The sequence below is a fragment of the Leuciscus leuciscus genome (genome assembly GCF_965113295.1).
Source record: "Leuciscus leuciscus genome assembly, chromosome: 23".
Lineage (NCBI taxonomy): Eukaryota > Metazoa > Chordata > Actinopteri > Cypriniformes > Leuciscidae > Leuciscus > Leuciscus leuciscus.
This window is the reverse complement of record NC_138747.1, coordinates 33025528-33047975: the sequence shown is the minus strand read 5'-3', so window position 1 is coordinate 33047975 and position 22448 is coordinate 33025528. Positions and strand designations below refer to the sequence as shown.

Genomic DNA, 22448 nt, shown 5'->3' with positions numbered 1-22448 from the left:
CTATGTGGTCGCTGTGTCTATTTCTTTTACTGTCTATGTTCTGTTCAGCCTTGTTAGTCACATATCTTTTGTTTTCCCGCCACTCATCCGTTGCCATATCTACTATCATTAGTTCATTATCATCACCTGTATCTTGTCAATCATTTTCATCTGTGTCACCTGGTTTGTGTTCATCAGTGTCTGTATTTAGTTCCCTCTGTTCAGTCAGTCTTGGTCCGTTCTCGTCTACGTAACGTCACAACCTGTGTGTGTATCCTGCCTTTTTGCATCGCTTGAGTTATATTTGTAAGTAAACACTTTGTATTGGAGCCTTCTTCCTTCCTCGTCTTCTTCTGCCTGCACACACCCTGACATCAAGTCTATGTCAGGGTACTTTTGGACATTGAAATTAATTAGTGAACGAGTTAGTATTCTAGAATTGTTTAACTGCTCACTTAAAAATGTTGGGTTAAAAATAACCCAACGAGTAACCCAACTATGGGGTGGTATAGCACCTTCCCAACTGTGGGCTATTTTAACCCAAAGCATTGGGTTATTACTGGAAATTTCCCAACGATTTGAAAAAATTACCCAACATTTTTGGAAAATAACCCAACACAATGGCCCAATATGTGTAACAAAAACGGTTAGGTTTAAAATTATCCCAACGTTTTTTACTGTGTATGATACAAAACATAAAACACATGTGAAAATTGTTTTAGATTGAAGGTTTCATTTCATCTTTACAGAGTTGTCGTAATGTTTGGATCATTGTCAGCTGGGTTTAAATAAATGTAGGGATACCGATACCAGCCGATACCGATATACTGATAAATCTAAATCCAAGTTTTTATATAATTTTTGAGAGCCTGATTACAAAAACAAAAGTCTGACCCTTAAAATCCATGTCCAAAACAAACAATTATAATGATGTTTTCATTATAATTTTATGTAGCCTTTATGACAGACTTGTGTTGCACTTTACTGTATTTTCCTTTTTTGAAGTGATTTGAATCATATTTCATGCAACTCAAAACCATCATGGTGAACAGTGCGCATCTGAAGTGTTTCAGCTGAAGGAAATAATACATTATTTAATATATCGGACAATTTTTTTTATTGGGCCGATAACAATAACATAAAAAATGAACATATGGTGGCCGATATTTCGTGCATCTCTAAATAAATGTGTTCCTACCTTGCAGTCACAGCCCTTCTGATATCTGTATTTGATGTTGTTTTTCTGCATTAAGGAGAGACTGTGCCAGCTCATATTGAGGTCGCACATTGTAATGAAGAGTCTGTCATACATGCCCACATATCCTAAGAGACAGAAAACATATTGTATATTTCATTTTTGTTTAATATTCCCTGAGGTCCACTCATAATGTTAGTCAGTGTGTCCTAATCCCTGTTAAATTAGTGAAGAGTCCCCCTAAAAAACTCTTTAATGTGGATCTCTCTGAACTAGATTTAGTTTCGCAGCGTCATATAGCTGGAGCGGCCTGACATTTTGATATAAAAAAAGTCATAAAACACATTAAAACAAACCAGGGAAAATGTCATACAGCAGACGGCAAGCCACATACAGCGGAGTCTTGGGTCATCGAGCAGTAAATAAATGCTCTACTTGAGCTAGTGATTGATTTCCATCCATCCATCCATCTTCTTCCGCTTATCCGGGGCCGGGTCGCGGGGGCAGCAGTCTAAGCAGGGATGCCCAGACTTCCCTCTCCCTAGACACTTCCTCCAGCTCTTCCGGGGGGACCCCGAGGCGTTCCCAGGCCAGCCGGGAGACATAGTCCCTCCAGCGTGTCCTAGGTCTTCCCCGGGGTCTCTTCCCGGTGGGACATGCCCGGAACACCTTCCCGGGAAGGCGTCCAGGAGGCATCCGGAAAAGATGCCCGAGCCACCTCAGCTGGCCCCTCTCGATGTGGAGGAGCAGCGGCTCTACTCTGAGCTCCTCCCGAGTGACTGAGCTTCTCACCCTATCTCTAAGGGATCGCCCAGCCACCCTGCGGAGAAAGCTCATTTCGGCCGCCTGTATCCGGGATCTTGTCCTTTCGGTCATAACCCACAGCTCATGACCATAGGTGAGAGTAGGAACGTAGATTGACCGGTAAATCGAGAGCTTCGCCTTACGGCTCAGCTCCTTCTTCACCACGACAGACCGGTACAGCGACCGCATTACTGCAGAAGCTGCACCGATCCGTCTGTCAATCTCCCGTTCCATCCTTCCCTCACTCGTGAACAAGACCCCAAGATACTTGAACTCCTCCACTTGAGGCAGGAACTCTCCACCAACCTGAAGCGGGCAAACCACCCTTTTCCGACTGAGAACCATGGCCTCGGATTTGGAGGTGCTGATTCTCATCCCAGCCGCTTCACACTCGGCTGCAAACCGTCCCAGTGCATGCTGAAGGTCCTGGTCTGATGGGGCCAACACGACAACATCATCCGCAAAGAGCAGAGATGAAATTGTGTGGTCCCCAAACCTGACCCCCTCCGGCCCCTGGGTGCGCCTAGAAATTCTGTCCATAAAAGTTATGAACAGAACCGGCGACAAAGGGCAGCCCTGCCGGAGTCCAACATGCACCGGGAACAAGTCTGACTTATTGCCGGCAATGCGAACCAAGCTCCTGCTCCGGTCGTACAGGGACCGGGTAGCCCTTAGCAAAGGGCCCCGAACCCCATACTCCCAGAGCACCCTCCACAAGATGCCGCGAGGGACACAGTCGAATGCCTTCTCCAAATCCACAAAGCACATGTGGATTGGTTGGGCAAACTCCCATGAACCCTCCAGCACCCTGTAGAGGGTATAGAGCTGGTCCAGTGTTCCACGACCAGGACGAAAACCACACTGTTCCTCCTGAATCCGAGGTTCTACTATCGGCCGGATTCTCCTCTCCAGTACCCTGGAATAGACTTTCCCGGGGAGGCTGAGAAGTGTGATCCCCCTATAGTTGGAGCACACCCTCCGGTCCCCCTTCTTAAAAAGAGGGACCACCACCCCGGTCTGCCAGTCCAAAGGCACTGTCCCCGACCGCCACGCGATGCTGCAGAGGCGTGTCAGCCAAGACAGCCCCACAACATCCAGAGACTTGAGGTACTCAGGGCGGATCTCATCCACCCCCGGTGCCTTGCCACCGAGGAGTTTCTTGACTACCTCGGTGACTTCAGCTTGGGTGATGGACGAGTCCGCCTCCAAGTCCTCAGCCTCTGCTTCCTCAATGGAAGACGTGACGGCGGGATTGAGGAGATCCTCGAAGTATTCCTTCCACCGTCCGGTGATATCCCCAGTCGAGGTCAACAGCTGCCCACCTCCACTGTAAACAGCATTGGTAGGGCACTGCTTCCCCCTCCTGAGGCGCCGGACGGTTTGCCAGAATCTCTTCGAGGCCGACCGATAGTCCTTCTCCATGGCCTCACCGAACTCCTCCCAGGCCAGAGTTTTTGCCTCCCCAACCACCCGGGCTGCAGTCCGCTTGGCCCGTCGGTACCCATCAGCTGCCTCAGGAGTCCCACAAGCCAGCCAGGACCGATAGGACTCCTTCTTCAGCTTGACGGCATCCCTTACTTCCGGTGTCCACCACCGGGTTCGGGGATTGCCGCCTCGACAGGCACCGGAGACCTTACGGCCACAGCTCCGAGTGGCCGCGTTGGCAATGGAGGTGGAGAACATGGTCCACTCGGACTCAATATCTCCAGACTCCCTCGGGATCTGGTCGAAGCTCTGTCGGAGGTGGGAGTTGAAGATCTCTCTGACAGGGGATTCGGCCAAACGTTCCCAACAGACCCTCACAGTACGTTTGGGTCTGCCGAGTCTGTCCAGCTTCTTCCCCCGCCATCGGATCCAACTCACCACCAGGTGGTGATCAGTTGACAGCTCCGCCCCTCTCTTCACCCGAGTGTCCAAGACATACGGCCGGAGGTCAGATGAAAGTCGATCATTGACTTCCGGCCTAGGGTGTCCTGGTGCCATGTGCACTGATGGACACCCTTATGCTTGAACATGGTGTTTGTTATGGACAAGCTGTAACTAGCACAGAAGTCCAATAACAGAACACCACTCGGGTTCAGATCAGGGGGGCCGTTCCTCCCAATCACGCCCCTCCAGGTGTCACTGTCGCTGCCCACGTGGGCGTTGAAGTCCCCCAGTAGAACGACGGAGTCCCCAGTCGGAGCACTTTCCAGCACCCCTCCCAGAGACTCCAAGAAGGCCGGGTACTCTGCACTGCCGTTTGGCCCGTAGGCACAAACAACAGTGAGAGACCTATCCCCGACCCGAAGGCGCAGGGAAGCGACCCTCTCGTTCACCGGGGTGAACTCCAACACATGGCGGCTGAGCTGGGGGGCTATAAGCAAACCCACACCAGCCCGCCGCCTCTCACCATGGGCAACTCCAGAGTGGTGAAGAGTCCATCCTCTCTCGAGGAGTGTGGTTCCAGAGCCCAAGCTGTGCGTAGAGGTGATCCCAACTATCTCTAGTCGGAATCTCTGAACCTCACGCACAATCTCAGGCTCCTTCCCCGCCAGAGAGGTGACGTTCCATGTCCCTAGAGCTAGATTCCGCGTCCAGGGATCGGGTTGTCTAGGCCCCCGCCTTCGACTGCCGCCCGATCCACTTTGCACCGGCCCCTTACGGTCCCTCCTGCAGGTGGTGGGTCCACGGGAGGGTGGCCCCACGTCGCTCCTTCGGGCTGAGCCCGGCCGGACCCCATGGGGGGAGGCCTGACCACCAGGCGCTCGTATACGAGCCCCAACCCCGGGCCTGGCTCCAGGGTGGGGCCCCGGCTGCGCCATACCGGGCGACGTCACGGTCCTCAATTTTGTTGGCATCATAAGAGTTTTTTGAACCGCTCTTAGTCTGACCCGTCACCTAGGACCTGTTTGCCTTGGGAGACCCTACCAGGGGCATATAGCCCCAGACAACATAGCTCCTAGGGTCGTTCGGGTACTCAAACCCCTCCACCACGATAAGGTGGCAGTTCAAGGAGGGGGTGATTGATTTCAATTATTAAAAAATTTATTACATTATAAAAGCATTTTAGAGTAAATCAGAAGTAAAAGTGTGTGCTCTAAATGCTCAAGCACACTAGTCTAACCTAATAGACTACATCACGTAGTGTATGTGTACGCTCTAGGTGTGTTTCTGTAAAGTGATGGACATACTCGATTATGTCATATCGCACATAACTGTCACTATCTAAACTTAAATGGTTGTAATTCAAGAATGCTTTTGGAATGTAGACCATTTGGTCTTGTTTTAAAAAGGCCCTCAGCAGATTATTGCTGATGTGAAAGTTATGGAAGTTTAATGTAAATCAAATGTACTGTACTAAAAAAAAATTATGTTGGTGGTATTTTTTACTATAAAATTACTATAAAATCAAAACCACATATCTAACAAAGTTGTGTTCCAAATTTGAAGTTAATATCACAAAAATGTAAGTTCCTATGAGATTTTGTTTAAACATTGTACCAAAATTCCATAATTTGTCATTTTTTTTTATGCATTCTCCTGTAACAAATTAAAAAAATTTGTCCAAATATAGCTTCTATCACAAAATAGTCACCAAATATGGAACCTTGAGACTCAGACCTTTCCGACGATATGTGTTGTGTCAAGATTAGAAAAGATTAGATAATAAAGTAGTAAAAATACATTTTGTAATATGAAACCTGACTCCGCCCACTAGGGGAGGAGCCTGCTAAAAGAATTTAAAGTACCATTTCCATGGTAAGGCAACGTCCAATTTCAAAATAGTTTTCACAGGATGAATTTCTGAGTTTGTAAGCTTTCGAATGTTGCCTAATGTTGCTGTTCAATATAACATACATGCATGACCCGTAGCAGATCTATACAGGTGGAGCTGGGGAAGGTGGAGGGTTTCTGAAAGATGTTACAGTAAACACTGACCAAGCATTTGAAGGTTGAGCATCGAGCTCATTGGCTACTGATACAGCAGGAACCAATCAGCTGAGCCCTATAGATAACGATGTGATTGCAAGCAGATTGAGTTAAGGGCCGATCAGACAGAACTTTGTATTTACCTGAAAGCAGATGCTGGCCGTTTCCAAGTATGGCCCCACACATTCTCTCAAATGTATAGGCATGCTTGATTTGCTTTATTCTTTCAGAAGAACCTTTGAACACCTGCAAAACCATGATTTTGTAAAACCATTGTTTGTTTAGTATACTGTAGCAGTGTATTGGATTTTTTGCAGATCCACTATTTAAAAATATTTTTTTTTTAAAGTAAAAAAAACAAAAAAGAGTCTCTAGCGACGGACGCTACAGAAACACGCTTCGTGAAGCTTCGAATCCTTTGTTTTGAACCAGTGATTCGGAGCGTGTATCAAACCGCTAAAGTCACGTGATTCAGCAAAAAAGCTTGGCAATTGTTGTATTACAAATTGATTAAATGTTTAATTTAGGTTTCCACTGCAATAGTATATAAACTGATCAAGTTTAGTAGACTGATTTCAGATGATTATTGAGTCTCCAGCAAGAGTCTCCTTTCCTGCCAGTCCTGTTTTCTCTATTGTGTTTTAAATGAGTCGGATCACTGAGATTCTCACCTTTCAGAGCCTAAATGGCTTTCGGAGCCCCTGGCCTAGATGTCGAATTGTTAGGTTGATTGGATTAGCTGTAGGGGAGACTTTCACCTTTTGTTTTTAATGGCTCTGGGATGGCTCTTGGAACCGGAGTTCCTGGCCAGTATCAGCATTTTAATAAGTTATGCTGATTCAATTGGACTGGTAGCGCTCTCAGAGTAGGGTGTGTTCCTACTTCATTTGCATGCTTTGTTCAGAGACTCCGCCTCTATGTAATCCCTCCCTCTTGGAATGTATATAACTACAATGCATACTGTATTAGATTTAGAATGTTGGACGAACTGCAGCCACGCTCAATAAAGAATAACTTCTGTTTGAACGCGATCCCAACGTCTCCTGGTCTTGCTTCGATGAAGGAATAAAAGTTTACAACACAATGATTTCGAAGCTTCACGAACCGTGTTTCCAAAGCATATGTCACACGTTCATGTATAGGCCTATGTGTTGACAAGAACCCCAAAAAGACTGTAACTCTCCGTTGTAATTGTAAATCATGGACTATTCTGGGGTGTGTTTCCCGTACAACGCTGTAACTCGCTGCCTATAGTACGATGCATCGTTGAAGAAATCAACTAGATAGTCACGACTGTTTCCCAAATATATCAATATATTGTCGCAAATTGGTCATTCAACCACGTTGGATGATGACGTCACGCAGTTAGGAGTAATAATACTTTTAATGAATCTGTTTGAGATCAAATTAATGCGAGATGTTTTACTATAAATCATGAACATCTGAGGAATATTTCAAATTTTTCTCAGTTATTTTGTTTTATTACCAGATTCAATCATAGGCTCGTTCACACATGCGCACTCTTCAACAACGACGCTTTAAATCTCTTGACAAACTAAAAGACGTAAATGACATTTGTATGTGTTCTAAATAAAATATATAGATTGTCCTGAATAGGGAGTCCACATGTTATGCAAACAAGAAACTCTGTCGTTCCAAACACACAACTTTGCGATGCTATTTGCGAATGTTCATTAGAACGATGGTTTCGAGAAACACTGACTCGTTGAACTGCAGATAACGATGGAACTTGCGACTGTAGTTGGCTAACGATGCTTTCGGGAAACACACTCCTGATTTGGATGTCAGGCCAATCTGTCCCAGGAAAAGCATGCGGAAATCAGATCATTTTAATCAGATTATTTGTCCGATCAAAAAATCAGATCATTATAATTCCCAGCAGAACATTTATATGATCATCAATACTTTAGCTCACCTTTTTCACTTTGATGTTATATTGAACTTCTTCCATTCCACCTTCATTTCTCTCTCTGGGTATGTTCTTCTTCCCAGTTACCTCAGCTCGCATTACTAATGGGAAAATAATCAGTTGTTATATAGCGTATGATTCTGAGCGCATTAGTCAAGTCAAGTCACCTTCATTTATATAGCGCTTTTAACAATATAGATTGTTGCAAAGCAGCTTTACAGTGATAATAGGAAATTACAGTAACAGAGATTGTTTTGGCTTTACAGCAGCTCTAGAATAAAGTTATTGTCCAGCTAAAGTTAGTTTTGTACCATTACAAGTAGTTCACTTCCATTGCAAAGATCATTAGTTATTAACTTAGGGGGCCGCTTACACGTCACTGTTTTAACTGAAAACAGAAAACTTTTAATGCGTTCTGGCCATTCATTTGCACGAAAACAGTGTTTGGTGGCACGAGAATGGAAACTTTAAATAGGTTCCAAGGTGCAAGTTTTTAAAAAAAATTCTAAAACGTTATCATCTCCGTGTAAACTTCAAAAACGTGAATCTGTGAAAACGCAGACTGCGTGCACATGCGTATTACGTGTTTAGTCTATTATGTTAAAATAATCATTTCAGGCAGTGTCAAATAACAGTTCAGAATGTAGTTGTGTTATAGAAGGGAATCACCTGTGTCTTACAGAATTGATTCTCTTATTGATTCTTAAATGTCCTTTAATACCTTAAAAAATCAGTTACTAAATATAGTCCAGCTAGATGTACCTAAAACATACTGTAGCTGAAAAGGTTACGGTGGGAATCCGATACTTAAGGTCGGGAATCACCTGTGTCTTACAGAATTGATTCTCTTATTGATTCTTAAATGTCCTTTAATACCTTAAAAAATCAATTACTAAATATAGTCCAGCTAGATGTACCTAAAACATACTGTAGCTGAAAAGGTTACGGTGGGAATCCGATACTTAAGGTCAGGAATCGAATACTTTATATAAAAATACAATTTTGATTCTATTTACTGTATTGGCTCAGTGAAAGCCACAGGTATCTGCATGTCTGTACAAACTCATGCCAGTCATTCCATGCCTGATTATCCCAGAACAAGGACTGGAATGCCAAAGCAACTCTGACGCACGGAAACTGGGATCCAAAACTATTCTCAGTTAGTTAGATCCAAAACTATTCTCAGTTAGTTAGAGATCCAAAACTTATCTCAGTTAGTTAGAGATCCAAAACTACTCTCAGTTAGTTAGATCCAAAACTACTGTCAGTTAGTTAGAGATCCAAAACTACTCTCAGTTAGTTAGAGATCCAAAACTATTCTCAGTTATTTAGATCCAAAACTATTCTCAGTTAGTTAGAGATCCAAAACTTCTCTCAGTTAGTTAGAGATCCAAAACTATTCTCAGTTAGTTAGATCCAAAACTATTCTCAGTTAGTTAGATCCAAAACTATTCTCAGTTAGTTAGATCCAAAACTACCTCAGTTAGTTAGAGATCCAAAACTACTCTCAGTTAGTTAGAGATCCAAAACTTCTCTCAGTTAGTTAGATCCAAACTACTCTCTGTTAGTTAGAGATCCAAAACTATTCTCTGTTAGTTAGAGATCCAAAACTATTCTCAGTTAGTTAGAGATCCAAAACTACTCTCAGTTAGTTAGAGATCCAAAACTATTCTCAGTTAGTTAGATCCAAAACTATTCTCAGTTAGTTAGATCCAAAACTACTCTCAGTTAGTTAGAGATCCAAAACTATTCTCAGTTAGTTAGAGATCCAAAACTACTCTCAGTTAGTTAGAGATCCAAAACTACTCTGTTAGTTAGAGATCCAAAACTATTCTCAGTTAGTTAGATCCAAAACTATTCTCAGTTAGTTAGAGATCCCAAACTATTCTCTGTTAGTTAGAGATCCAAAACTATTCTCAGTTAGTTAGAGATCCAAAACTATTCTCTGTTAGTTAGAGATCCAAAACTACTCTCAGTTAGTTAGAGATCCAAAACTTTTCTCAGTTAGTTAGATCCAAACTACTCTCTGTTAGTTAGAGATCCAAAACTATTCTCTGTTAGTTAGATCCAAAACTACTCTCAGTTAGTTAGAGATCCAAAACAATTCTCAGTTAGTTAGAGATCCAAAACTACTCTCAGTTAGTTAGAGATCCAAAACTATTCTCAATTAGTTAGATCCGATACTTAAGGTCGGGAATCACCTGTGTCTTACAGAATTGATTCTCTTATTGATTCTTAAATGTCCTTTAATACCTTAAAAAATCAATTACTAAATATAGTACAGCTAGATGTACCTAAAACATACTGTAGCTGAAAAGGTTACGGTGGGAATCCGATACTTAAGGTCAGGAATCTCTCAGTTAGTTAGATCCAAAACTACTGTCAGTTAGTTAGAGATCCAAAACTACTCTCAGTTAGTTAGAGATCCAAAACTATTCTCAGTTATTTAGATCCAAAACTATTCTCAGTTAGTTAGAGATCCAAAACTTCTCTCAGTTAGTTAGAGATCCAAAACTATTCTCAGTTAGTTAGATCCAAAACTATTCTCAGTTAGTTAGATCCAAAACTATTCTCAGTTAGTTAGATCCAAAACTACCTCAGTTAGTTAGAGATCCAAAACTACTCTCAGTTAGTTAGAGATCCAAAACTACTCTCAGTTAGTTAGAGATCCAAAACTTCTCTCAGTTAGTTAGATCCAAACTACTCTCTGTTAGTTAGAGATCCAAAACTATTCTCTGTTAGTTAGAGATCCAAAACTATTCTCAGTTAGTTAGAGATCCAAAACTACTCTCAGTTAGTTAGAGATCCAAAACTATTCTCAGTTAGTTAGATCCAAAACTATTCTCAGTTAGTTAGATCCAAAACTACTCTCAGTTAGTTAGAGATCCAAAACTATTCTCAGTTAGTTAGAGATCCAAAACTACTCTCAGTTAGTTAGAGATCCAAAACTACTCTGTTAGTTAGAGATCCAAAACTATTCTCAGTTAGTTAGATCCAAAACTATTCTCAGTTAGTTAGAGATCCCAAACTATTCTCTGTTAGTTAGAGATCCAAAACTATTCTCAGTTAGTTAGAGATCCAAAACTATTCTCTGTTAGTTAGAGATCCAAAACTACTCTCAGTTAGTTAGAGATCCAAAACTTTTCTCAGTTAGTTAGATCCAAACTACTCTCTGTTAGTTAGAGATCCAAAACTATTCTATGTTAGTTAGAGATCCAAAACTACTCTCAGTTAGTTAGAGATCCAAAACTACTCTCAGTTAGTTAGAGATCCAAAACTATTCTCAGTTAGTTAGATCCAAAACTACTCTCTGTTAGTTAGAGATCCAAAACTATTCTCAGTTAATTAGATCCAAAACTATTCTCAGTTAGTTAGAGATCCAAAACTACTCTCAGTTAGTTAGAGATCCAAAACTATTCTCAGTTAGTTAGATCCAAAACTACTCTCAGTTAGTAAGAGATCCAAAACTATTCTCAGTTAGTTAGATCCCAAACTATTCTTTGTTAGTTAGAGATCCAAAACTATTCTCAGTTAGTTAGAGATCCAAAACTATTCTCAGTTAGTTAGATCCAAAATTACTCTCTGTAAGTTAGAGATCCAAAACTATTCTCAGTTAGTTAGATCCAAAACTACTCTCTGTTAGTTAGAGATCCAAAACTATTCTCAGTTAGTTAGATCCAAAACTAATCTCAGTTATTTAGATCCAAAACTACTATTAGTTAGTTAGAGATCCAAAACTATTCTCAGTTAGTTAGATCCAAAACTATTCTCAGTTAGTTAGAGATCCAAAACTACTCTCAGTTAATTAGAGATCCAAAACTATTCTCAGTTAGTTAGATCCAAAACTACTCTGTCAGTTAGATCCAAAACTACTCTCAGTTAGTTAGAGATCCAAAACTATTCTCAGTTAGTTAGATCCAAAACTATTCTCTGTTAGTTAGAGATCCAAAACTATTCTCAGTTAGTTAGAGATCCAAAACTATTCTCAGTTAGTTAGATCCAAAACTACTCTCTGTTAGTTAGAGATCCAAAACTATTCTCAGTTAGTTATAGATCCAAAACTATTCTCAGTTAGTTAGATCCAAAACTACTCTCAGTTAGTTAGATCCAAAACTACTCTCAGCTAGTTAGATCCAAAACTACTCTCAGCTAGTTAGAGATCCAAAACTATTCTCAGTTAGTTAGATCCAAAACTACTCTCAGTTAGTTAGAGATCCAAAACTATTCTCAATTAGTTAGATCCAAAACTACTCTCTGTTAGTTAGAGATCCAAAACTATTCTCAGTTAGTTAGAGATCCAAAACTACTCTGTTAGTTAGAGATCCAAAACTATTCTCAGTTAGTTAGATCCAAAATTACTCTCAGTTAGTTAGAGATCCAAAACAATTCTCAGTTAGTTAGATCCAAAATTACTCTCAGTTAGTTAGATCCAAAACTATTCTCAGTTAGTTAGATCCAAAACTATTCTCATTTAGCTAGATCCAAAACTACTCTCAGTTGGAGATCCCAAAACTATTCTCAGTTAGTTAGATCCAAAACTACTCTGTTAGTTAGAGATCCAAAACTACTCTCAGTTAGTTAGAGATCCAAAACTACTCTCAGTTAGTTAGATCCAAAACTACTCTCAGTTAGTTAGATCCAAAACTACTCTGTCAGTTAGATCCAAAACTACTCTCAGTTAGTTAGAGATCCAAAACTATTCTCAGTTAGTTAGATCCAAAACTACTCTGTCAGTTAGATCCAAAAACTACTCTCAGTTAGTAAGAGATCCAAAACTACTCTCAGTTAGTAAGAGATCCAAAACTATTCTCAGTTAGTTAGATCCAAAACTATTCTCTGTTAGTTAGAGATCCAAAACTATTCTCAGTTAGTTAGAGATCCAAAACTATTCTCAGTTAGTTAGATCCAAAACTACTCTCTGTTAGTTAGAGATCCAAAACTATTCTCAGTTAGTTAGATCCAAAACTACTCTGTCAGTTAGATCCAAAAACTAATCTCAGTTAGTAATAGATCCAAAACTACTCTCAGTTAGTAAGAGATCCAAAACTATTCTCAGTTAGTTAGATCCAAAACTATTCTCAGTTAGTTCGAGATCCAAAACTATTCTCAGTTAGTTAGAGATCCAAAACTATTCTCAGTTAGTTAGATCCAAAACTACTCTCTGTTAGTTAGAGATCCAAAACTATTCTCAGTTAGTTAGATCCAAAACTATTCTCAGTTAGTTAGATCCAAAACTACTCTCTGTTAGTTAGAGATCCAAAACTATTCTCAGTTAGTTAGATCCAAAACTACTCTCAGTTAGTTAGATCCAAAACTACTCTCAGTTAGTTAGAGATCCAAAACTATTCTCAGTTAGTTTGATCCAAAACTATTCTCAGTTAGTTAGAGATCCAAAACTACTCTCAGTTAGTTAGAGATCCAAAACTATTCTCAGTTAGTTAGATCCAAAACTACTCTGTCAGTTAGATCCAAAACTACTCTCAGTTAGTTAGAGATCCAAAACTATTCTCAGTTAGTTAGATCCAAAACTATTCTCTGTTAGTTAGAGATCCAAAACTACTCTCTGTTAGTTAGAGATCCAAAACTACTCTCTGTTAGTTAGAGATCCCAAACTATTCTCAGTTAGTTAGAGATCCAAAACTACTCTGTTAGTAAGAGATCCAAAACTATTCTCAGTTAGTTAGATCCAAAACTACTCTCAGTTAGTTAGAGATCCAAAACAATTCTCAGTTAGTTAGAGATCCAAAACTACTCTGTTAGTTAGAGATCCAAAACTATTCTCAGTTAGTTAGATCCAAAACTACTCTCAGTTAGTTAGAGATCCAAAACAATTCTCAGTTAGTTAGATCCAAAATTACTCTCAGTTAGTTAGATCCAAAACTATTCTCATTTAGCTAGATCCAAAACTACTCTCAGTTGGAGATCCAAAACTATTCTCTGTTAGTTAGAGATCCAAAACTACTCTGTTAGTTAGAGATCCAAAACTACTCTCAGTTAGTTAGAGATCCAAAACTACTCTCAGTTAGTTAGATCCAAAACTACTCTCTGTTAGTTAGATCCAAAACTATTCTGTTAGTTAGATCCAAAACTACTCTCAGTTAGTTAGAGATCCAAAACTATTCTCAGTTAGTTAGATCCAAAACTACTCTCAGTTAGTAAGAGATCCAAAACTATTCTCAGTTAGTTAGATCCAAAACTATTCTCTGTTAGTTAGAGATCCAAAACTATTCTCAGTTAGTTAGAGATCCAAAACTATTCTCAGTTAGTTAGATCCAAAACTACTCTCTGTTAGTTAGAGATCCAAAACTATTCTCAATTAGTTAGATCCAAAACAATTCTCAGTTAGTTAGATCCAAAACTACTCTCTGTTAGTTAGAGATCCAAAACTATTCTCAGTTAGTTAGATCCAAAACTACTCTCAGTTAGTTAGATCCAAAACTACTCTCAGTTAGTTAGAGATCCAAAACTATTCTCAGTTAGTTAGATCCAAAACTATTCTCAGTTAGTTAGAGATCCAAAACTACTCTCAGTTAGTTAGAGATCCAAAACTATTCTCAGTTAGTTAGATCCAAAACTACTCTGTCAGTTAGATCCAAAACTACTCTCAGTTAGTTAGAGATCCAAAACTATTCTCAGTTAGTTAGATCCAAAACTATTCTCTGTTAGTTAGAGATCCAAAACTACTCTCTGTTAGTTAGAGATCCAAAACTACTCTCTGTTAGTTAGAGTTCCAAAACTATTCTCAGTTAGTTAGATCCAAAACTACTCTCAGTTAGTTAGATCCAAAACTACTCTCAGTTAGTTAGAGATCCAAAACTATTCTCAGTTAGTTAGATCCAAAACTACTCTCAGTTAGTTAGAGATCCAAAACTATTCTCAATTAGTTAGATCCAAAACTACTCTCTGTTAGTTAGAGATCCAAAACTATTCTCAGTTAGTTAGAGATCCAAAACTACTCTGTTAGTTAGAGATCCAAAACTATTCTCAGTTAGTTAGATCCAAAACTACTCTCAGTTAGTTAGAGATCCAAAACAATTCTCAGTTAGTTAGATCCAAAATTACTCTCAGTTAGTTAGATCCAAAACTATTCTCAGTTAGTTAGATCCAAAACTATTCTCATTTAGCTAGATCCAAAACTACTCTCAGTTGGAGATCCAAAACTATTCTCAGTTAGTTAGATCCAAAACTACTCTCAGTTAGTTAGATCCAAAACTACTCTCAGTTAGTTAGAGATCCAAAACTATTCTCAATTAGTTAGATCCAAAACTACTCTCTGTTAGTTAGAGATCCAAAACTATTCTCAGTTAGTTAGAGATCCAAAACTACTCTGTTAGTTAGAGATCCAAAACTATTCTCAGTTAGTTAGATCCAAAACTACTCTCAGTTAGTTAGAGATCCAAAACAATTCTCAGTTAGTTAGATCCAAAATTACTCTCAGTTAGTTAGAGATCCAAAACTATTCTCAGTTAGTTAGATCCAAAACTATTCTCAGTTAGTTAGATCCAAAACTACTCTCAGTTGGAGATCCAAAACTATTCTCAGTTAGTTAGATCCAAAACTACTCTGTTAGTTAGAGATCCAAAACTACTCTCAGTTAGTTAGAGATCCAAAACTACTCTCAGTTAGTTAGATCCAAAACTACTCTCAGTTAGTTAGATCCAAAACTATTCTGTTAGTTAGAGATCCCAAACTACTCTCAGTAAGTTAGATCCAAAACTACTCTCAGTTAGTTAGATCCAAAACTATTCTCAGTTAGTTAGATCCAAAACTACTCTCAGTTAGTTAGAGATCCAAAACTATTCTCAGTTAGTTAGAGATCCAAAACTACTCTCAGATAGTTAGAGATCCAAAACTACTCTCAGTTAGTTAGAGATCCAAAACTATTCTCAGTTAGTTAGATCCAAAATTACTCTCAGTTAGTTAGATCCCAAACTATTCTCAGTTAGTTAGATCCAAAACTATTCTCATTTAGCTAGATCCAAAACTACTCTCAGTTGGAGATCCAAAACTATTCTCAGTTAGTTAGATCCAAAACTACTCTGTTAGTTAGAGATCCAAAACTACTCTCAGTTAGTTAGAGATCCAAAACTACTCTCAGTTAGTTAGATCCAAAACTATTCTGTTAGTTAGATCCAAAACTACTCTCAGTTAGTTAGAGATCCAAAACTATTCTCAGTTAGTTAGATCCAAAACTATTCTCAGTTAGTTAGAGATCCAAAACTACTCTCAGTTAGTTAGAGATCCAAAACTACTCTCAGTTAGTTAGAGATCCAAAACTATTCTCAGTTAGTTAGATCCAAAACTACTCTCAGTTAGTTAGATCCAAAACTATTCTCAGTTAGTTAGATCCAAAACTTTTCTCATTTAGCTAGATCCAAAACTACTCTCAGTTAGTTAGATCCAAAACTATTCTCATTTAGCTAGATCCAAAACTACTCTCAGTAAGTTAGATCCAAAACTATTCTCAGTTAGTTAGATCCAAAACTACTCTCAGTTAGTTAGAGATCCAAAACTATTCTCAGTTAGTTAGATCCAAAACTACTCTCAGTTAGTTAGAGATCCAAAACTATTCTCAGTTAGTTAGATCCAAAACTATTCTCAGTTAGTTAGATCCAAAACTATTCTCAGTTAGTTAGAGATCCAAAACTACTCTCAGTTAGTTAGAGATCCAAAACTACTCTCAGTTAGTTAGAGATCCAAAACTATTCTCAGTTAGTTAGATCCAAAACTATTCTCAGTTAGTTAGATCCAAAACTATTCTCATTTAGCTAGATCCAAAACTACTCTCAGTTAGTTAGATCCAAAACTATTCTCATTTAGCTAGATCCAAGACTACTCTCAGTAAGTTAGATCCAAAACTATTCTCAGTTAGTTAGATCCAAAACTACTCTCAGTTAGTTAGAGATCCAAAACTATTCTCAGTTAGTTAGATCCAAAACTACTCTCAGTTAGTTAGAGATCCAAAACTATTCTCAGTTAGTTAGATCCAAAACTATTCTCAGTTAGTTAGATCCAAAACTACTCTCAGGTAGTTAGATCCAAAACTATTCTCAGTTAGTTAGTTCCAAAACTACTCTCAGTTAGTTAGATCCAAAACTACTCTCAGTTAGTTAGAGATCCAAAACTATTCTCAGTTAGTTAGATCCAAAACTACTCTCAGTTAGTTAGAGATCCAAAACTATTCTCAGTTAGTTAGATCCAAAACTATTCTCAGTTAGCTAGATCCAAAACTACTCTCAGTTAGTTAGATCCAACACTAATCTCAGTTAGTTAGATCCAAAACTACTCTCAGTTAGTTAGATCCAAAACTACTCTCAGTTAGTTAGAGATCCCAAACTACTCTCAGTAAGTTAGATCCAAAACTACTCTCAGTTAGTTAGATCCAAAACTATTCTCAGTTAGTTAGATCCAAAACTACTCTCAGTTAGTTAGATCCAAAACTATTCTCATTTAGCTAGATCCAAAACTACTCTCAGTAAGTTAGATCCAAAACTATTCTCAGTTAGTTAGATCCAAAACTACTCTCAGTTAGTTAGAGATCCAAAACTATTCTCAGTTAGTTAGATCCAAAACTACTCTCAGTTAGTTAGAGATCCAAAACTATTCTCAGTTAGTTAGATCCAAAACTATTCTCAGTTAGTTAGATCCAAAACTATTCTCAGTTAGTTAGAGATCCAAAACTACTCTCAGTTAGTTAGAGATCCAAAACTACTCTCAGTTAGTTAGAGATCCAAAACTATTCTCAGTTAGTTAGATCCAAAACTATTCTCAGTTAGTTAGATCCAAAACTATTCTCATTTAGCTAGATCCAAAACTACTCTCAGTTAGTTAGATCCAAAACTATTCTCATTTAGCTAGATCCAAGACTACTCTCAGTAAGTTAGATCCAAAACTATTCTCAGTTAGTTAGATCCAAAACTACTCTCAGTTAGTTAGAGATCCAAAACTATTCTCAGTTAGTTAGATCCAAAACTACTCTCAGTTAGTTAGAGATCCAAAACTATTCTCAGTTAGTTAGATCCAAAACTATTCTCAGTTAGTTAGATCCAAAACTACTCTCAGGTAGTTAGATCCAAAACTATTCTCAGTTAGTTAGTTCCAAAACTACTCTCAGTTAGTTAGATCCAAAACTACTCTCAGTTAGTTAGAGATCCAAAACTATTCTCAGTTAGTTAGATCCAAAACTACTCTCAGTTAGTTAGAGATCCAAAACTATTCTCAGTTAGTTAGATCCAAAACTATTCTCAGTTAGCTAGATCCAAAACTACTCTCAGTTAGTTAGATCCAACACTAATCTCAGTTAGTTAGATCCAAAACTACTCTCAGTTAGTTAGATCCAAAACTACTCTCAGTTAGTTAGAGATCCCAAACTACTCTCAGTAAGTTAGATCCAAAACTACTCTCAGTTAGTTAGATCCAAAACTATTCTCAGTTAGTTAGATCCAAAACTACTCTCAGTTAGTTAGAGATCCAAAACTACTCTGTTAGTTAGAGATCCAAAACTATTCTCAGTTAGTTAGATCTAAAACTATTCTCAGTTAGTAAGAGATCCAAAACTACTCTGTTAGTTAGAGATCCAAAACTACTCTCTGTTAGTTAGATCCAAAACTATTCTCGGTTAGTTAGATCCAAAACTATTCTCAGTTAGTTAGAGATCCAAAACTACTCTCAGTTAGTTAGAGATCCAAAACTACTCCCTGTTAGTTAGAGATCCAAAACTACTCCCTGTTAGTTAGAGATCCAAAACTACTCTGTTAGAGATCCAAAACTACTCTCAGTTAGTTAGAGATCCAAAACTGCTCTCAGTTAGTAAGAGATCCAAAACTACTCTCAGTTAGTTAGAGATCCAAAACTACTCTCAGTTAGTTAGAGATCCAAAATTACTCTCTGTTAGTTAGAGATCCAAAACTACTCTCTGTTAGTTAGAGATCCAAAACTGCTCTCAGTTAGTAAGAGATACAAAACTACTCTCAGTTAGTTAGAGATCCAAAACTACTCTCAGTTAGTTAGAGATCCCAAACTACTCTCTGTTAGTTAGAGATCCAAAACTACTCTGTTAGAAAGAGATCCAAAACTATTCTCAGTTAGTTAGATCCAAAACTACTCTCAGTTAGTTAGAGATCCAAAACTGCTCTCTGTTCCCTTTCGAGGGAACTCGCACTGCGTCGAGAATCGACACTTTGAGGAACGCCTGCAGCGTGACGTGTCTGAAGCCTATATGGAACTAGTCCAATCTCGATTGGTGTTGCGTTTTACGTCACTCGTGACGTCGCATGTGACGGTGATGCGGAAGCTTAAACAGGATGCCGGATCACAACAGCGTCAGCTTTCTGGTCTTCAGCAAGCGTTCTGTGTGACTGTTTGTCTTATTTGGTGTTGTCTGTCAAAATCACTCACTTATATATAAACATGGCGAATAAAGAGAAGCAATTCAGACAGTGTGCGTCCCCTTGCCCACGCTATTTGAGCGAGGGTGACGCGCACTCGCTCTGTGTTGTTTGTCTGGGAGTGGAGCATGCACAGGCAGCGCTCGAGGGCGCTGTCTGTGCAAACTGTGTTCTGTTACCACTAAGAACGCTCCGCTCCCGCCTGAGCCTGTTAGATGAATCAGGCCAGGCTCGCATTCCCCGTTGGTCCGGTCCCGTGTCTGTCGAGGCAGCAAGGTGCTTGCACTCATGGGGATCACAAATGGAGCTGGCAGATGATGCTGAGACGGCTTAGGCCCTTTCTCAGCATTCAGCAACCAGCTCCATTGGTTCCGCGCACGGCTCGGAAGCCCGCTCTGCGGCCTCAACCACCCGTGATGGGAAATATCTGGCTCCGAGGAGTTAGATATTTTGAGCATCGAGGCATGAGAATGTGAGGATTCACCACCCCATTCTCCTGCCTTCGAGGAGCTGCTGACCAGGGCAGTGGCTAAATTAAATATTGTATGGCCTTATCTAAAAAGCAGGAAGCGACTAAAAGAAGTAAACCCGATGAGCGCTTCCTGCAAACCCAGTCGCAGCCTTCGCGGCAGAGCCTTCCTTTCTTCACTGATCTCCACACCGAGGTGTCGAGATCGTGGAGTAAACCGTTCTCATCTCGATTATTTAGCCCCCATGTTCATTTTTATTAATCTATTGTGGGCTCGAAGGAGAATGGTTATGGGGTGATGCCGTGGTTGGAAGAAACTCTTGCATCATATTTTTCACCCAACGCTGCGTCATCCCTGAGAGCTCTGGTGCTCCCTTCCAAGCCCTGCCATACTACATCGGCCTTGGTGGGGAAGGCATATATGGCGATGGGTCAGGCTGGTGCATGCCTGCACACGATGGGGTTATTGCAGGCATACCAGGCCGACCTCCTCAAAGAGGTGGATGACAGCTGGGAGGTCGCCCTCGACGGTATTACCAAACTTCGTCGAGTGGTTGACTTGTCTCTCCATGCTACTAAAGAGACGGCCCGTGCCATTGGCCGCTCTATGGCAGCATTAGTAGCCACGGAGAGACACCTGTGGTTGAACCTGTCGGGCATCGGGGAGAAGGACAGGGCCTTCCTCCTCGATGCCCCGCTCTCGCCTTCTGGCCTTTTCGGCGACGCAGCCAATACTGTTGCCGAGAGGTTTCAGGAAGCGAAGCGACAGTCAGCTGCATTTAAACAGCTAATCCCCCGCTGTCGTTCCAGGTCTCGTGGGTCTGCTGCCAGGGGGCAGTCTCACTAGGCAGCCGCCAGCTCCTTGCACCTGCAGCAGCAGAAGGAGAGTGTTGCCTCTCGTGCCCCCCCACATAAGGCCTGAGGGGCCAGAGACAGCACTCTCAGACGAAGTCCTCCAAACTGAAGGCAGGTCTGAGGACTGTCCTTCAGGTGAGGAAGGTTTCGGTGAAGGGGTCCTTCCGCGACGCGCAGGCCTCTGAGGGCGGTCCCCCCCGCAAGCGAGCATCAACATATCGCTCCCTCGCGGAGCCCTCAGGAAATCGATTTTTGCTTCCCGCCGCCACCGGCGTTTCGGTACGCATCGGTTTCCAGCGAACGCAAATCGCAGTGTCCGCCTGAAAACATTGCGGCCCTGTCGAGTTCGCTTCCTCTCAGGAGGTCTGTAGAAATTCCTGCTAGTCGGTTAATTCCTGCCAATCAACTGCTTCAGGTCACCGAAATCGCTCATAGTGCAACAGCTGAGGCCAGTCCCGAGAGACTGGTCCCCCTAGTAGTATATTTAGACACCTGGAAGGATCTTCAAAATATATCTCAGTGGGTCCTGCGCACAGTGGAAAAAGGGTACAGAATTTAGTTTGAGTATCGTCCACCGAAATTCAGCGGGGTGGTTCACACGCTTGTCAGCCCCGAGCAGGGTTGGGTCATGAAACAAGAAGTTCTGTCCCTCTTAGCAAAGGAATCCTTAGAGCAGGTTCCTCTTTAAGAAAGGGAATCCGGGTTCTACAGCCGGTACTTCATAGTTCCCGTAAAGGATGGAGAGTTACGCCCTATAATAGATCTCTAAGTTAGTTAGAGATCCAAAACTACTCTCAGTTAGTTAGAGATCCAAAACTACTCTCAGTTAGTTAGAGATCCAAAAATACTCTGTTAGTTAGATATCCAAAACTGCTCTCAGTTAGTAAGAGATCCAAAACTGCTCTCTGTTAGTTAGAGATCCAAAACTGCTCTCTGTTAGTTAGAGATCCAAAACTGCTCTCAGTTAGTTAGAGATCCAAAACTGCTCTCTGTTAGTTAGAGATCCAAAACTACTCTCTGTTAGTTAGAGATCCAAAACTGTTCTCTGTTAGTTAGAGATCCAAAACTGCTCTCAGTTAGTTAAAGATCCAAAACTACTCTCAGTTAATTAGAGATCCAAAACTACTCTCTGTTAATTAGAGATCCAAAACTATGCTCTGTTAGTTAGAGATCCAAAACTGATCCCTCTCAGAGCGGTCACAACATTAAACCACAAATGAATACCTTCGTCTTGTTTTAAAAAACAAAAACAAAATCTGAATCTAAATCTTTTTGCAAGCCATTTCTTACTAGCTTGCTGAACTTTTATCTGTGCATAATGTGTGTTTTGATTACAGGCATTTCATTTAGTGCAAAAGTTTATGGAATATTATACTGTAACAGTGAAATGTCCTTGATAGATATCTGATTTGTCACAACATTTAAACAGGAAAATTATGAACAAATAGTGCATTAGCAGTGCTAGTCCATTATAGAATACAAAATTGCATGATGAAACCATCTCGGGTTACGACTGTAACCCTCGTTCCCTGAGAAGGGAAAGAGATGCTGCGTCGAGAATCGACACTTTGGGGAACGCCTTCAGCTTGCCGCGTCTGAAGCCTGTATGGAACTAGTCCAATCTCGATTGGTGTTGCGTCATGACGTTGCATGTGACGGTGATGCGGAAGCTATAAAAGGACGCCGGATCACAACAGCGTCAGCTTCTGATTGGTCGAAGCAAGTCATTCTCAGGAGCGCAGGAAGTGTGGCCGAGCGACGCAGCATCCCTCAGGGAACGAGGGTTACAGTCGTAACCTGAGACGTTCCCTTTCGAGGAAACTCGCGCTGCGTCGAGAATCTACACTTTGGGGAATGAAATGCCCACTGCGCCACACTGAGTAGTATGCACCCTGGTGTGAAGCAATCTGGCACACT

General features: G+C 40.6%; 1 protein-coding gene and 1 long non-coding RNA gene across 3 annotated transcripts in view; both read right to left on the bottom strand.

Moving 5' to 3' along the window:
• Positions 1-22448, bottom strand: part of LOC309488391 — a 45946-nt gene that overhangs the window by 11988 nt on the left and 11510 nt on the right. The window lies entirely within an intron of this gene.
• The window catches only part of LOC309488343 (metalloproteinase inhibitor 2-like), a 35077-nt gene that overhangs the window by 3790 nt on the left and 8839 nt on the right, over positions 1-22448 (bottom strand). For both annotated transcript variants that reach the window (XM_082156575.1, XM_082156576.1), the window contains exons 2-4: positions 7827-7921; positions 6034-6136; positions 1178-1302 (exon numbers count right to left, since the gene is read on the bottom strand). In XM_082156575.1, the coding sequence (XP_082012701.1) occupies positions 1178-1302; positions 6034-6136; positions 7827-7919 (321 nt within the window). In that variant the 5' untranslated portion in view covers positions 7920-7921. The remainder of the gene's footprint in view (positions 1-1177; positions 1303-6033; positions 6137-7826; positions 7922-22448) is intronic.